Source organism: Pempheris klunzingeri, chromosome 24 (genome assembly GCF_042242105.1).
Source record: "Pempheris klunzingeri isolate RE-2024b chromosome 24, fPemKlu1.hap1, whole genome shotgun sequence".
NCBI classification, from domain to species: domain Eukaryota; kingdom Metazoa; phylum Chordata; class Actinopteri; order Acropomatiformes; family Pempheridae; genus Pempheris; species Pempheris klunzingeri.
The window spans coordinates 64867-82805 of record NC_092035.1 but is presented as its reverse complement, the minus strand read 5'-3'; the positions used below and the strand labels follow the sequence as shown (position 1 = coordinate 82805).

General features: G+C 44.1%; 1 protein-coding gene and 1 pseudogene across 1 annotated transcript; both read right to left on the bottom strand.

Annotated features, from left to right (window-relative positions):
• Window positions 1-56: 56 nt before the first annotated feature.
• LOC139223851 (augurin-A-like) lies at window positions 57-8500 on the bottom strand. Its single transcript, XM_070855855.1, has 3 exons — window positions 8382-8500; window positions 371-543; window positions 57-227 (listed from the first exon to the last, which is right to left on the bottom strand). The coding sequence occupies exons 1-3, from the start codon at window positions 8425-8427 to the stop codon at window positions 78-80; spliced, it is 369 nt and encodes a 122-aa protein (XP_070711956.1). The 5' UTR covers window positions 8428-8500; the 3' UTR covers window positions 57-77.
• Window positions 8501-10406: 1906 nt separating this feature from the next.
• LOC139223850 (E3 ubiquitin-protein ligase TRIM63 pseudogene) lies at window positions 10407-11701 on the bottom strand (annotated as a pseudogene).
• Between the last annotated feature and the right edge of the window lie 6238 nt (window positions 11702-17939).

Below are 17939 nucleotides of genomic sequence, written 5' to 3'. Positions count from 1 at the left end.
ATACCAGTCTGATTCTGATGTCTTTATTTAGTGTTTAGTCATGTGACGTCCAGCTGATCACGATCAATAACTTCACATCAATAATAGTCGTAGTTGACGTCGGCGCCGTGTCTGTAGGACGAGGCGTCCCGCGGCCCCACGGCGGCGTTCTCGTCGTACTGATGCTGACGCCCCTGATCAGAGGAGCGCCTTTGGTCCATCCAGTAGGACAGGTCCGCCTCCAGCCTCTGAAACAGGAAGCGTTTGTGACCTTTCAAAATAATTGTTGTTTTTTCTGGAGCTTTCAACCATGAAACAAAGTCTTCATGAAGATTTAAACGACGATGATTTGTAATAAATATCGTGTCATCGTGTTTTGTATTAAACGCACCGCCTCGTCGTATCCCATGTTCCTCAGCTGCTGGATCCACTGCTGAACATCTGGCCTGCTGCGGTCCCAGATGTTCCTCCTGGGTCTCCGTAGTCTGTCCAAGAATCTGTTAGCCTGATCGCGGGACGCCGCCACATCACGGTGCCCCGCCTCAGGCCCCGCCCCTTTGGCATCTGACCGACACAACAGCAAACATTAGTGTGGATTTTCAGAATAAAAGCTGCCATCAAAGTGAGTGTGAAGGTCAGGCAGCGCCCTTCATCAGCGCTTCATCATCATCACCACCATCATCATCATCACCATCATCATCACCATCATCATCTTCACCACCCATCATCATCTTCATCACCATCATCTTCATCATCACCATCATCATCTTCACCACCCATCATCATCTTCATCACCATCATCTTCACCATCATCTTCATCACCATCATCATCACCATCATCATCATCTTCATCACCATCATCATCTTCACCACTCATCTTCATCACCATCATCTTCACCATCATCTTCATCACCATCATCATCATCTTCACCACCCATCATCATCTTCATCACCATCATCTTCACCATCATCTTCATCACCATCATCATAACCATCATCATCTTCACCACCCATCATCATCTTCATCACCATCATCTTCACCATCATCTTCACCATCATCTTCATCATCTTCATCACCATCATCATCATCATCATCATCATCATCACTGGTCTAAATACAGATGTTGTCTTCGTCGGCCAGCTGAGGCGCCGCTCGTCGCCATCGGCCTCAACAGGAAGTGTGAAAACCTGAAGTGAGATCGTCCTGCAGGCTGATCTGAGATCTGAGCAGCTCCACTTTCACCTCCACCATCACATACATGTACGCTATCACATACATGTCCACATTCACATACATGTCCACATTCACATACACGTACGCCATCACATACACGTCCACATTCACATACAAGTACGCTATCACATACATGTCCACATTCACATACATGTACGCTATCACATACATGTCCACATTCACATACATGTACGCTATCACATACATGTCCACATTCACATACACGTACGCCATCACATACAAGTACGCTACGCTATCACATACATGTCCACATTCACATACACGTACGCCATCACATACAAGTACGCTATCACATACATGTACGCTATCACATACATGTCCACATTCACATACACGTACGCCATCACATACACGTCCACATTCACATACATGTACGCTATCACATACATGTCCACATTCACATACACGTACGCCATCACATACAAGTACGCTACGCTATCACATACATGTCCACATTCACATACACGTACGCCATCACATACAAGTACGCTATCACATACATGTACGCTATCACATACATGTCCACATTCACATACACGTACGCTATCACATACATGTCCACATTCACATACATGTACGCTATCACATACATGTACGCTATCACATACATGTCCACATTCACATACACGTACGCTATCACATACATGTACGCCATCACATACAAGTACGCTATCACATACATGTACGCTATCACATACATGTCCACATTCACATACACGTACGCCATCACATACACGTCCACATTCACATACAAGTACGCTATCACATACATGTACGCTATCACATACATGTCCACATTCACATACACGTACGCTATCACATACATGTACGCCATCACATACACGTACACTATCACATACATGTACGCTATCACATACATGTACGCTATCACTTACATGTACGCTATCACATACATGTACGCCATCACATACAAGTACGCTATCACATACATGTACGCTATCACATACATGTACGCCATCACATACAAGTACGCTATCACATACATGTACGCTATCACTTACATGTACGCTATCACATACATGTACGCCATCACATACACGTCCACATTCACATACAAGTACGCTATCACATACATGTCCACATTCACATACATGTACGCTATCACATACATGTACGCTATCACATACATGTCCACATTCACATACATGTACGCTATCACATACATGTACGCTATCACATACATGTCCACATTCACATACACGTACGCCATCACATACAAGTACGCTATCACATACATGTACGCTATCACATACATGTCCACATTCACATACACGTACGCCATCACATACACGTCCACATTCACATACAAGTACGCTATCACATACATGTACGCTATCACATACATGTCCACATTCACATACACGTACGCTATCACATACATGTACGCTATCACATACATGTCCACATTCACATACATGTACGCTATCACATACATGTACGCTATCACATACATGTCCACATTCACATACACGTACGCTATCACATACATGTACGCCATCACATACAAGTACGCTATCACATACATGTACGCTATCACATACATGTCCACATTCACATACACGTACGCCATCACATACACGTCCACATTCACATACAAGTACGCTATCACATACATGTACGCTATCACATACATGTCCACATTCACATACATGTACGCTATCACATACATGTACGCCATCACATACACGTACACTATCACATACATGTACGCTATCACATACATGTACGCTATCACTTACATGTACGCTATCACATACATGTACGCCATCACATACAAGTACGCTATCACATACATGTACGCTATCACATACATGTACGCCATCACATACAAGTACGCTATCACATACATGTACGCTATCACTTACATGTACGCTATCACATACATGTACGCCATCACATACAAGTACGCTATCACATACATGTCCACATTCACATACAAGTACGCTATCACATACATGTACGCTATCACATACATGTACGCCATCACATACAAGTATGCTATCACATACATGTACGCTATCACATACAAGTACGCCATCACATACATGTACGCCATCACATACAAGTACGCTATCACATACATGTCCACATTCACATACAAGTACGCTATCACATACACGTACGCTATCACATACATGTCCACATTCACATACAAGTACGCTATCACATACAAGTACGCTATCACATACACGTGAGCTATCACATACATGTACGCCATCACATACACGTACGCTATCACATACATGTACGCTATCACATACATGTACGCTATCACATACATGTCCACATTCACATACACGTACGCTATCACATACATGTACGCTATCACATACATGTCCACATTCACATACATGTACGCTATCACATACATGTACGCTATCACATACATGTCCACATTCACATACATGTACGCTATCACATACATGTACACTATCACATACATGTCCACATTCACATACATGTCTACATTCACATACAAGTACGCTATCACATACATGTCCACATTCACATACACGTACGCCATCACATACATGTCCACATTCACATACAAGTACGCTATCACATACATGTACGCTATCACATACATGTCCACATTCACATACACGTACGCCATCACATACAAGTACGCTATCACATACATGTACGCTATCACATACATGTCCACATTCACATACATGTACGCTATCACATACATGTCCACATTCACATACAAGTACGCTATCACATACATGTCCACATTCACATACACGTACGCCATCACATACATGTCCACATTCACATACAAGTACGCTATCACATACATGTACGCTATCACATACATGTCCACATTCACATACAAGTACGCCATCACATACAAGTACGCTATCACATACATGTCCACATTCACATACACGTACGCTATCACATACATGTACGCCATCACATACACGTACACTATCACATACATGTACGCTATCACATACATGTACGCTATCATATACATGTCCATATTCACATACACGTACGCCATCACATACATGTCCACATTCACATACATGTACGCTATCACATACATGCCCACATTCACATACATGTACGCTATCACATACATGTCTACATTCACATACATGTCTACATTCACATACATGTCCACATTCACATACATGTCCACATTCACATACACGTACGCTATCACATACATGTACGCCATCACATACACGTACACTATCACATACATGTACGCTATCACATACATGTACGCCATCACATACAAGTACGCTATCACATACATGTACGCTATCACATACATGTCCACATTCACATACACGTACGCCATCACATACACGTCCACATTCACATACAAGTACGCTATCACATACATGTACGCTATCACATACATGTCCACATTCACATACACGTACGCTATCACATACATGTACGCCATCACATACACGTACACTATCACATACATGTACGCTATCACATACATGTACGCTATCACATACATGTCCACATTCACATACAAGTACGCTATCACATACATGTCCACATTCACATACAAGTACGCTATCACATACATGTACGCTATCACATACATGTACGCCATCACATACAAGTACGCTATCACATACATGTACGCTATCACATACATGTACGCCATCACATACAAGTACGCTATCACATACATGTACGCTATCACATACAAGTACGCCATCACATACATGTACGCCATCACATACAAGTACGCTATCACATACATGTCCACATTCACATACAAGTACGCTATCACATACACGTACGCTATCACATACATGTCCACATTCACATACACGTACGCCATCACATACAAGTACGCTATCACATACACGTGAGCTATCACATACATGTACGCCATCACATACACGTACGCTATCACATACATGTACGCTATCACATACATGTACGCTATCACATACATGTCCACGTTCACATACACGTACGCTATCACATACATGTACGCTATCACATACATGTACGCTATCACATACATGTCCACATTCACATACATGTACGCTATCACATACATGTACACTATCACATACATGTCCACATTCACATACATGTCTACATTCACATACAAGTACGCTATCACATACATGTCCACATTCACATACACGTACGCCATCACATACATGTCCACATTCACATACAAGTACGCTATCACATACATGTACGCTATCACATACATGTCCACATTCACATACACGTACGCCATCACATACAAGTACGCTATCACATACATGTACGCTATCACATACATGTCCACATTCACATACATGTACGCTATCACATACATGTCCACATTCACATACATGTACGCTATCACATACATGTACGCTATCACATACATGTCCACATTCATATACATGTACGCTATCACATACATGTCCACATTCACATACAAGTACGCTATCACATACATGTCCACATTCACATACACGTACGCCATCACATACATGTCCACATTCACATACAAGTACGCTATCACATACATGTCCACATTCACATACAAGTACGCCATCACATACAAGTACGCTATCACATACATGTCCACATTCACATACATGTACGCTATCACATACATGTACGCCATCACATACACGTACACTATCACATACATGTACGCTATCACATACATGTACGCCATCACATACAAGTACGCTATCACATACATGTACGCTATCATATACATGTCCACATTCACATACACGTACGCTATCACATACATGTACGCCATCACATACACGTACACTATCACATACATGTACGCTATCACATACATGTACGCTATCATATACATGTCCATATTCACATACACGTACGCCATCACATACATGTCCACATTCACATACATGTACGCTATCACATACATGCCCACATTCACATACATGTACGCTATCACATACATGTCCACATTCACATCCATGTCTACATTCACATACATGTCTACATTCACATACATGTCCACATTCACATACATGTCCACATTCACATACATGTCTACATTCACATACATGTACGCCATCACATACACGTCCACATTCACATACATGTACGCTATCACACACATGTCCACATTCACATACATGTACGCTATCACATACATGTCCACATTCACATACATGTCTACATTCACATACATGTCCACATTCACATACATGTCTACATTCACATACATGTACGCTATCACATACATGTCCACATTCACATACATGTCCACATTCACATACATGTCTACATTCACATACATGTCCACATTCACATACATGTCCACATTCACATACACGTCCACATTCACATACATGTACGCTATCACATACATGTCCACATTCACATACATGTCCACATTCACATACATGTCTACATTCACATACATGTACGCCATCACATACACGTCCACATTCACATACATGTATGCTATCACATACATGTCCACATTCACATACATGTACGCTATCACATACATGTCCACATTCACATACATGTCTACATTCACATACATGTACGCCATCACATACATGTCCACATTCACATACATGTCCACATTCACATACATGTCCACATTCACATACATGTCTACATTCACATACATGTACGCCATCACATACATGTCCACATTCACATACATGTACGCTATCACATACATGTCCACATTCACATACATGTCTACATTCACATACATGTACGCCATCACATACATGTACGCCATCACATACATGTACGCTATCACATACATGTCCACATTCACATACATGTTGTACATCTCTACGTATGTGTACGTATTTGTAAATTTGTACACATTTAAATACTCTTACTACATATGGTAGTATTATGTTAGTACTTGTACACATATATGTGTATTTCTTCCTATATTTCTTGTGTTTGTGTATTTGTACTTCTTTAAATACTCCATGTACTTCACTCAGCAGAGTCGTTCCTCGCTTGGGTTAGTGTGTATTTATGTGTATTTATTGGTGTTTTACTGATAATTCTGTTTCCCAGCAGGAACTTTTCGGTTTCCTGTCGTTCTCTTTAACTCTGTTAAACTATTAACTGTGTTTGGATCATCAGCGGCGTTTGAACTGTGAACTCTGGGTTTCTGCACTTTTATTTAAAAATGAACAAATTCATTAAGTCATTAAAACAAGAACACGTGAAACGTTTTGACTCTCTGAGACAAAATGAGAAAATTACAGAACATTTTCAGATAAAAACATTTTTGAGAAAGTCAAACATTTCAGCAAAGACAAAGATGAGGTCATTACATGAGATCAAAGGTGAACATTTTGAGATGAATAATTAGAGTAGTTTACATGTAGAATAGTAGTTTACGTGTAGAATAGTAGTTTACGTGTAGTTTACATGTAGAATAGTAGTTTACATGTAGAATAACAGTTTACGTGTAGAATAACAGTTTACATGTAGAATAGTAGTTTACGTGTAGAATAGTAGTTTACGTGTAGAATAGTAGTTTAATGTAGAATAACAGTTTACGTGTAGAATAGTAGTTTAATGTAGAATAGTAGTTTACGTGTAGAATAGTAGTTTACGTGTAGAATAGTAGTTTAATGTAGAATAGTAGTTTACGTGTAGAATAGTAGTTTAATGTAGAATAGTAGTTTACGTGTAGAATAGTAGTTTAATGTAGAATAACAGTTTACGTGTAGAATAGTAGTTTAATGTAGAATAGTAGTTTACGTGTAGAATAGTAGTTTAATGTAGAATAACAGTTTACATGTAGAATAGTAGTTTAATGTAGAATAGTAGTTTACGTGTAGAATAGTAGTTTAATGTAGAATAGTAGTTTACGTGTAGAATAGTAGTTTAATGTAGAATAACAGTTTACGTGTAGAATAGTAGTTTACGTGTAGAATAGTAGTTTAATGTAGAATAGTAGTTTACGTGTAGAATAGTAGTTTAATGTAGAATAGTAGTTTACGTGTAGAATAGTAGTTTAATGTAGAATAACAGTTTACGTGTAGAATAGTAGTTTAATGTAGAATAGTAGTTTACGTGTAGAATAGTAGTTTACATGTAGAATAGTAGTTTAATGTAGAATAACAGTAATGCAGTGAAGCGGTGCCTCGCCGGGATGCGCTGACGTTACCTGAGCAGCAGCAGCAGAGCAGCAGGACGACTGTTTGCAGCTTCATGTCTTCACCGTCTCTGAGACTTTAAAACATTCCTGCTGATGGAAACCTGCCGCTGCTGGTCCAGGAATGTCCTTCCACCTGGGGGGGACCACTCACTCAGACTCAGGTTACAGTGGGGGGGGGGGGGGGGGCTCAGATCCTCAGCCTGAAGGTGTTTTACTCTGACGGGCAGAATAGGAGGTCCAGTTTCTAACTTTATTTTAAACTCTCGTCTAAGTTCAGCTGCAGTATGAAAGATAAATCTCAGATTGTGCTCCAGTGTGCATCAAGACGAAGCCGAATCAATCAGTCAATCTTTATCTATACAGCACCTGTTCATAGCAAACATGATTCAGACTGTTTCCATAAAGAGCAGCTCAGACCAAACTCTTTGATTCAGACTTAAGATTCAACAATCCAAACTTGAATGAGAAAAAACTCCCCTTTAACAGAAAAATGGATGCGTTTCTTTGTCGTTTGTTAAAAGGAACCTCTCCCGACCTTTATCCTGCACACACACACACACACACACAGACACACACACTGAGCACACGGCTCGACGCTTTGACTCCACTGTGGATCGTCCCGTCCAGCAGACAGCAGCTTCTCTCCTGAGGCTCCTGGATGGTTGTAGCTCAGGTCCAGCTCTCTCAGATGGGAGGGGTTGGAGCTCAGAGCTGAGGCCAGAGCAGCACAGCCTTCCTCAGTGACCAGACAGCCTGACAGCCTGCAAACACACAACAACAACAAAGACAGGTGAGCTACATCTAATTCAACTAATAGATGTCAACGGACACGGTCCTACACAGGTCAGACATTTATCAACAAAAGTGATTCCGATTTTAAATGGCCATGAGTAAAATGGGTCGATGGATCCTGACCTGAGACGTTCCAGTTTACAGTTTAGACTCTCTAGTCCTGCAGACAGCAGCTTCACTCCTAAGGGCTGCTGTCTTTATTGGTGAATAATCCCATTTACAGAATTTTCTAGGAGGCTTTGACCTCGTCCTGGTTCAGGTTCTGTTCCTGGTCCAGCAAAGTCCTCCCTGTGCTCCATGGTGCTTAGACCCTTTGACCTGGAGAGGAACCACCTGAGCTCAGATCCTGGTCTCCATCATCATCTCCTCCTTCCTCTGATTGGCTCTCAGTGAGGGACAGGAAACTGCCATCAGTTCCACTTCCACTTCCACCATCAGGACACTAGATGGCGCCCCGACGCTGCAGAGAGGTGAAGTTTACATACACTGTATAAAAAGACACATAATCTTTTTTTTCTCACTGTCTGACATTAAATCAGACTAAACTTTTCTTGTTTTAGGTGAGTTAGGATTACCAAAATTATTTCTATTTGCGTGAATGCCAGAATAATGAGAGAGAGAATTATTAGAGAATTTTTTATTACTTTCGTTACTGATCAGGTGCAGTTGTCCCAAAGGATCACGTTGCAGCCATTGCAGCCCGTTTGGTGGCTGCTGGCTGAGGTGATCTACTGGACCAGTTCCAACACTTAGTTAGAAACAGTGGTGTTCCCCTTTACCACTGAGTGAATGAATGAATGAATGAATTCAGCATCAGGAGGTCAAATCAGCAGAACTGCTGCTGTCAGTTTGGGTTTTTATCATGTGTGACTCACACTAGCTGTCCTGGGATCAGTCATCAGTCAGCTGATTTAAGGTGGTATCTGTTAACTATTATCAGGCTGGGAGGGTCATGTGACTCCCCAAACAGGCCTGATAACAGCCTCCGTCTGTTTCCCAGCATGCCTCAGTCCATAAGCATGCCCCCCCCCCCCCAGAGTTATTCCTGTCCTCTCACCACTCAGTAAAAATAGGCCGCGGTCTCAGACGACTAAGTAAGGCCAGGAGGCGTTCACTGCCCCGGTAAATATAGGAAAACATGTGCTCCGCTAAATAGAGGCTGGGAGAGTCCCTGAGAGCTGACGGGTCGGCACAGAGACGGAAATAAAACTTTACTCACGCCTTCACACACACACACACAGCTGATGGTCAAATAAAACTTTATTCACACCTTCAGAAGACATTTCAACCGTTTCACAGACAGACAGAAACTCGGTCGGTGGACTTTGTCCAGACCTGCATGACGCAAACATTTAGAAATAGAAAAGTATAAAAAGTCAAATACAAAATGTTTCATTTTGTACGAATAAAAAACGTTTCCACGTCTCCGTTTTCCTCCTCAAGCGTCCGTCCTTACTGTCGTTGCTCTCAGTCGGCCTCATGGTCTTCCTCCTCGCCCCCCCGTCTAAAGTCCATGCGGGCCAGCAGGGCCTCGGCCTCCCGGGTGTCCAGGCTCAGGTGCTCCAGGCTCTCGTACCCTGGCTCAGGCCGCTGCAGCGTGGCGTCGTGGGCCGCCTGTCGGGCCTCTTCCTGCAGCTTGCGGGCGCTCAGCAGGAAGCTGGCGGCGCCGGCCGCCTGCAGGCTCTGCGTCAGCCGGTCCTGCAGCTGGGTGCTGAGCTGCAGCTGCTGCCGGTACTGGTCCTGGAGGCCCCGCAGCGCCGCCATCTTCTCCTGCTCCTCGCAGTCGATCCGCTCCAGCAGCTCGCCTTTCCGCTCCTCCAGGATGGCGTGCAGCAGGTCGCAGCTCTCGCCCAGCCGCCGCCGCTGCACCTCTGCGTTCTCCTCGATCACTTTGCAGGTGTCGTCCATCTGCGCCATGACGGCCTGGACGCAGTCGTTCCCGACGGCGAGCAGCTCCACGGCGGAGCGCAGCTCGTTCTTCTGGCTCTGGTAGACAGTGTGCAGCGGCGACACCTCACAGTCTTTGTGCTGGCCGAACACCTTGCACATGGAACAGGTCGGCGTCTGGCAGCTGACGCAGTAGATGTTGATGCGCTCGTCCTCGTGCTCCTTACACTTCGGTTCTTTGGCGTCTTTGTCCTTCAGGGGGGGGTCCTCGCCGCCGCCCCCCTGGCTCTCCTGCTGCTGCTTGTAAATGTCAATTATGTTCTCCACCAGCAGGTTCCTCTGCAGCCCGTAGACGCCGTGGCGGTCCAGGATCACCTCGAAGCGGCAGGTGGGGCAGCGGAAGGTGCCCCCGGAGTAGCGGTAGGGGTTCCTGGACTCGTACAGGTCGTTGGCGCAGCCGCGGCACAGGTTGTGCTGGCAGGGCAGGATGACCACGGGCTTGGTGAACATGTCGAGGCAGATGGGGCAGCTGAGCTGCGTCTCCAGACTCTCCATGGCGCCGACAGGACGCACCAGCTGACCCGTCTGGATGTCCATGCTCCTCTTCGTCCTATTCGTCCTCTTCTGGTGCTTCGGTGTCTGTTCCTCTGTGGTTTATTTCAGTCTGCTGCCGCCACAAAGCGCCCAGCCTTTATAGCCTGGGGGGGGGACACCGACCCCCCTTTGGCTGTTTGTCACACTGATTCGGAGAAAATAGACTCCCGGCACATGCCCCCCCCCCCCACTGACCTCCAACAGCACGAGGTTCCTGTTTCTGGATTCAGACATGAAGTCCTCACAAACGTGTTTTTACCCTCCGGACTGTTTGTTTCTGTAAATTCATGTTTGACACATTTTCTGTTTCATATAAAAAACTGTCGGAAAGCAACAAAACAAAAACAAAGATAAACCAGAAACTAAAAAGACATTGTGTTACGTTACGTTGCGTTGCGTTACATTACTTTACACTACGTTACGTTATGTTGCGTTGCGTTATGTTGCGTTACGTTACGTTGCGTTGCGTTGCGTTGCGTTGCGTTGCGTTGCGTTGCGTTGCGTTTTGTTATGTTACATAAGTTGTGTTGCATTACGTTACGTTACGTTACGTTACGTTACGTTACGTTACGTTGCGTTACGTTACATTGCTTTACACTACGTTACGTTGCGTTGCGTTGCGTTGCGTTGCGCTGCGTTGCGTTGCTTTACACTACGTTACGTTGCGTTGCGTTGTGTTGCGTTACGTTGCTTTACACTACGTTACGTTGCGTTGCGTTATGTTACATAAGTTGTGTTGCGTTACGTTACATAAGTTGCGTTGCGTTGTGTAAGTTGCGTTGCCTTATATTGCGTAAGTTACGTAAGTTAACGCTGTGAAACAATCGCAGTTTGGTTAAGTTGAAGAAAACGTGAATGTCTGTGTTAAAATAAGACCGTTAGACGTTGTACACGTGACGTAAAGGTAAAATATAGTAGAGCAGCGGTCTCCTTGGTAACAGTCGCTCTTTATGTGACGTCACTTGACTTCCTGCTGTGCTGGTTGCCGTGTTTATGTTTATGTGTTTATGTGTTTTCAGTCACATTAAACCACTCGACCTTTTCAATTCAATTCAATTCAATTCAATTCAATTTTATTTGTATAGCCCAATATCACAACAGAGTGTCTCATAGTGCTTTACAAAGTTCACTGAAATAAACAAGTGTAAGCAAACAAGCAATCTAATAAAGAGTCCAGCAGTCGATGAGGCCAGTGGATCAGTCCGATGGATCAGTCCGAGGCATCACCTGCCCTTTATGACCCTCCTTCTTCGGGAAGGAAAAACTCAAAAAACCCAGTGGGAAAAGAGAAACCTCCGGGAGCACCACAGTGAAGGAGAGATCCAGCTCCCAAGGACGGACAGGCTGTAGCCTTGGACAGACGCACATCCATTGGCTGGTGGAGAACCACATCAGCGGGGCCAGGACCAGGATCCATACGAACCAGGGAACCACATCAGCAGAACCAGGACCAGGATCCACAGGAACCAGAGAACCACATCAGCGGGACCGGGACCAGGACCCGCAGGAACCAGAGAACCACATCAGCAGGGCCAGGACCAGGATCCACAGGATCCACAGGAACCTGAGAGATGAGAAAGCACAGAAACGCTCCGGGGAAGATAGCAAGTTAGAGGCAGACATTTGACTGACATGAGACATAACGATGGAGAGGAAGAGGAGGAGAGAGAATAGAGGAGCTCAGTGCACCATAGGAGTCCCCCGGCAGTCTGAACCTATAGCAGCATAACTAGGGGCTGGTCTAAGGCCTGATCCAGCCCTTAAATATATGCTTTGTCAAAAAGGAAGGTTTTTAGTCTACTCTTAAATGTAGAGAGGGTGTCTGCCCCCCGAACCCAAACTGGAAGGAGGTTCCACAGGAGAGGAGCCTGATAGCTGAAAGCTCTGGCTCCTGAACTACTTTTGGAGACTTTAGGAACCACCAGTAGACCTGCATTCTGGGAGCGCAGTGCTCTAGTGGGGTAGTACGGTACTATGAGCTCTTTAAGAGATGATGGGGCCTGACCCTTAAGAGCCTTGTAGGTAAGGAGAAGGATTTTAAACTCTATTCTAGATTTTACTGGAAGCCAATGAAGAGAAGCCAGTACAGGAGAAATGTGGTCTCTTCTTTTAGTTCTCGTCAGAACACGAGCAGCAGCGTTCTGGACCAACTGGAGAGTCTTTAACGACTTATTGGGGCAGCCTGATAGTAAGGAGTTACAATAGTCCAACCTAGAAGTGACAAATGCATGGACCAATTTTTCTGCATCATCAGTGGATATGATGGGCCTGATTTTGGCAATATTACGTAGATGGAAAAAGGCAGTTCTAGAAATCTGTTTAATGTGGGAGTTAAAGGACAAATCCTGATCAAATAAGACCTTTGATCCCAAATGTTCCCGAGTGTGTGTGTGTGTGTGTGTGTTACTGTGTGTGTTACTGTGTGTGTGTGTGTGTGTGTTACTGTGTGTGTTACTGTGTGTGTGTGTGTGTGTGTTACATTGTGTGTTACTGTGTGTGTGTGTTACTGTGTTACTGTGTGTGTGTGTGTGTTACTGTGTGTGTGTTACTGTGTGTGTGTGTGTGTGTGTGTGTGTGTGTTACTGTGTTACTGTGTGTGTGTGTGTGTGTGTTACTGTGTGTGTGTGTGTGTGTGTGTTACTGTGTGTGTGTGTGTTACTGTGTTACTGTGTGTGTGTGTGTGTTACTGTGTGTGTTACTGTGTGTGTGTTACTGTGTGTGTGTTACTGTGTGTGTGTGTGTGTTACTGTGTGTGTTACTGTGTGTGTGTTACTGTGTGTGTGTGTGTGTTACTGTGTGTGTGTGTGTGTGTGTGTGTGTGTGTGTGTGTGTGTGTGTTACCCAACAGCAGCAATGTGTCCAGTAAACAGTCATGTGAACAGAAGCTGCTTCAACAAAACAGCTGCAGCAACAGCTGAGAGTCCACATGAGTCCACAACCAAAATGTTACGTTACACAGGTGATATAAGTTAAGTTAAAAGTTACCTACGTGATGTTTTGTTACAAGTTATGTTACATATGTGACGTTAGTTCTGTTAAACGTTAAAGGTGAATATGACGTAACACGTGGCGTAAAAGATATCAAAGTTACATTACGTACGTAATGTCTGCTTACAAATGACGTATGTGATGTTACGCTAAAAGTTAGGTAACGTGAGTGACATCAGGTTAACATTTACAGTATGTAACTAACGGACTCGTTATTCGAACTCCGAACATTGACTTTGGTTTCTCATGGCAACCGTGTCTCCTAGAAATAACTTTTTATTACTGTTTTTCTGACTGCGGTGATAATTGCTGCCTGGATTACGTTCACAGACAATATTTCTTCAAGTGAATGAAACACGACGGGTCTGGCCTGCGGCCTGTGGTTATCGGTTGGTTATCAGTTGGTTATCGGTTGGTTATCAGTTGGTTATCGGTTGGTTATCGGTAAGATCGTCATGTCGGTTATTTTGACGAGAAACAAATGACAACATTTCCTTGTTATATTAATAGAAAAAGTCGGTGACAGACAGCCGTTGTTGTGGGGAGACAGATAAAAAACACTGATCCTACATTTCCCACATTACATACATTTTCCCACAGGTGCTACATTACCAATGAAGTTCTGAAAGGGAGCAGTAAATGCAAATTTAACAAAAACATAAAAGACACAGTTTCATCATTTGGCCACCAGGTGTCGCACTTCACCTGTTCTCCACTTTGTGTCAGCAGGGCCTGGGGAGGGTCTGGGTCCTTGAGGATGTTCCAGGGGTGCTTGAGTAAATTAAGGGGCCTTGAGGGAGTTCATTGAGTCCTCCAGTATGTTCGAAGGGTCTTTTTGGAGGCTAGAGTGTCCTTGAAGATGGTCCAGGTATCTTTCCAGAGGTCTCAGTGTCTTTTAGTAAGTTCCAGGAGTCCTTGAGGAGGCTGTGGGGTCCTTAAAGAGGCTCCAGGAGTCACCAAGGTAGTTCCAGGACTCCCTGAGAGACCCAAGTCCTTGATTTTGGAGCCACAGATGTCCCGCCTGCATTCTGACTGATTAAAGTACTACAAGTACACAGAAAAGTACACAGTAAAAAACTGTTAGCAGTAAAAGTACTACAAGTACACAGTCAAATACTGCGTTCCTACAGTAAAAGTACTACTAGATGTAGTGGAGTAGAAGTAGGCGGCGTCTTCATCACCATCAACAGCTGAGCTGTCTGATTTCTCTTTGGACGCCTGAACGCATCGCTCAGAGGAAACTCTGCTCACGCTTTTATTTTGGAAACAGGAAGTGAAATGTGAGCAGCAGGTTTTCTTCTTCTCTGGTGTTAAGGAAACAAACAGGGATAGGGGCTCTGCTCTGGGCCAATCAGACGCCGGGCCCCTGGTTACCGTGGAGACGGAGGGTCTGGTCACGGTGACGGTAAACATGAGCTGACTCGGGGTCAGAGGTCAGCAGGCGGCAGACGGTTCACACTGAGGTGTTCGTTTGTTCTTCTGTGGTGCTGAACAGCAGCGGGGTCAGAGGTCACGTCTCCTCATTTTAGCACATCTTTACCAGCCAATCAGCTGCTGAGGCCTCGGAGGACCATCCTCGCCACTGAGCGCGCTCAGACAGACTTTGTCACTTGTTATTGGACCAAAGTTCATTTATTTTCTTTCAGTCCTTGAATAACAAACTACAGCCTCAGTCTGTCTCCTTACAGGCAGAACTCCATTCAAAATATGCTCGATTTAAGCTGCTCTGTCTCTGAACTCCTATTAAAACAGGAGTTATTATTGATTATGAAGCGTTACATTAATTATTACAATACTTCCTTTGATTGGCTGAATCCGTACCCCATCCTGAATCCTTTTCCTGATCAGGTTTGAGCGTTTTTAACAAGCCAATAAGAGTCACCAGAGCACCCAGAACATTCACCTACTCGTCCCATGAGCTGTCTGAGGGTCCTTAAGGGCTTTGCAGAGGTTTTTGAAGAGGTTCCAAAAGTCCTGGAAGGTGTTCCTGGGGTTCTTCTGTAGTTCTGTTGTTCTAGTGTAATATGTTCCTTAATAGTTCCTTGAAGAGCATTGAGTGGTCACTGAGTGGTTCCAGGGTTCATTGACGATGTTCCAGATATCACTGGAGTTGGCCAAGGAGTCCTTGAAGAAATTTCAAGGGTCTCCAGCTGTGTAACCCGTTACAAGGGTTAAATGTTCCTTAAGAAGGTTCCATAGGGCCTTGAGGAGTTCCAGGATGTTTATTTGATCTCAAATCAGCTCCTCAGAGCACCATGAATCAATGCAGAGCAAAGGATGATGGGAAAGCTATTCACAGAAACATTAACGCTGAGGAAAAATCTCAGCGCTGAACGACAGACAGAAAACCAGTGATGTGTTTTTAACCAGATGCGAAGAGTGAAACTTCAACTAAAATTCATGGTTTTTTGCACAGAGTTTGGTTTGAGTCCCTCAGGATTAAAAACAGGAACATCTCCTGCTGTGAGCTGAACATGTTTGGATGTGAGAGTCTCAGCGGGATAATGACACACATGTGAGGACGTGTACACTCATTCCTCAGCCTGAACGGGGGGGCTGCAGGGGTGGGAGGGGGCAGAAGGGTCACAGACATTCAGTCTGTCACTCACATCTCCTACTTTGAGAAAGTTGAAAACCTGGAGGTTTTAACTGCAGCTTAAAATCACCCTTTTTCCAATGAAGCTCTGAAGTAGAATAATGAATGAAAGAAAGGCTGAACTCCAGAGAGCATGAGTCACAGTGGTTCAGAAAACAGACTTTTTCCAATGGAGTTTGGTAAGAAGGTTTATAAATGAACAGGACTGACACTCTGATGTGGACCACCTGGTCCTTGAGAAGTTACTACAGGTCATTGAACAGGTTCCATGGATCCTTGAAAATGCTTCGGTAATCACTGAAGAGGTTCTTGAGAAGACACTAGAGGTCCTTACAGTGGTTCCGGGGTCCTTGAAGAGTCTCATCTTGTTTAGGGGGTTCCAATGAATCTTGAAGGTTTTCCAGAAGTTCTTGAAGAGCTCCATGAAGGGCCTTGAGAAGGAAGAGGTTGAAGGGGTCTTTAACCAGGCATTTCTTGAAATGGTGCCAGGAGGTCTGTGGGAAGGTTAAATAGGTCTATGGGGGGTTATGTGGTCCTTGGAGATGCCTTGAAATGTTTCAGAGACCCTTGAAGACGTGCTGGGTCCTTGAGTGAGTTACAGCTTGAGGCATCAGCTGTGTTGCTATGGTTACACAGTTTAGTTTCACTAGACGGCAGAGAGCCAATCAGAGAGCAGGGTTTTCCTTCCAATTTGTTTCCTTGTTTTCTCG

Bases quoted from the DNA above. Each gene is read 5' to 3' on its own strand.
- LOC139223851 (XM_070855855.1), bottom strand. From the start codon at position 8,427: ATGAAGCTGCAAACAGTCGTCCTGCTGCTCTGCTGCTGCTGCTCAG. The intron at 544-8,381 runs GTAACGTCAGCG...TGTGTCGGTCAG, and splicing joins GCTCTGCTGCTGCTGCTCAG to ATGCCAAAGGGGCGGGGCCT. The intron at 228-370 runs GTGCGTTTAATA...TTCCTGTTTCAG, and splicing joins ACATGGGATACGACGAGGCG to AGGCTGGAGGCGGACCTGTC.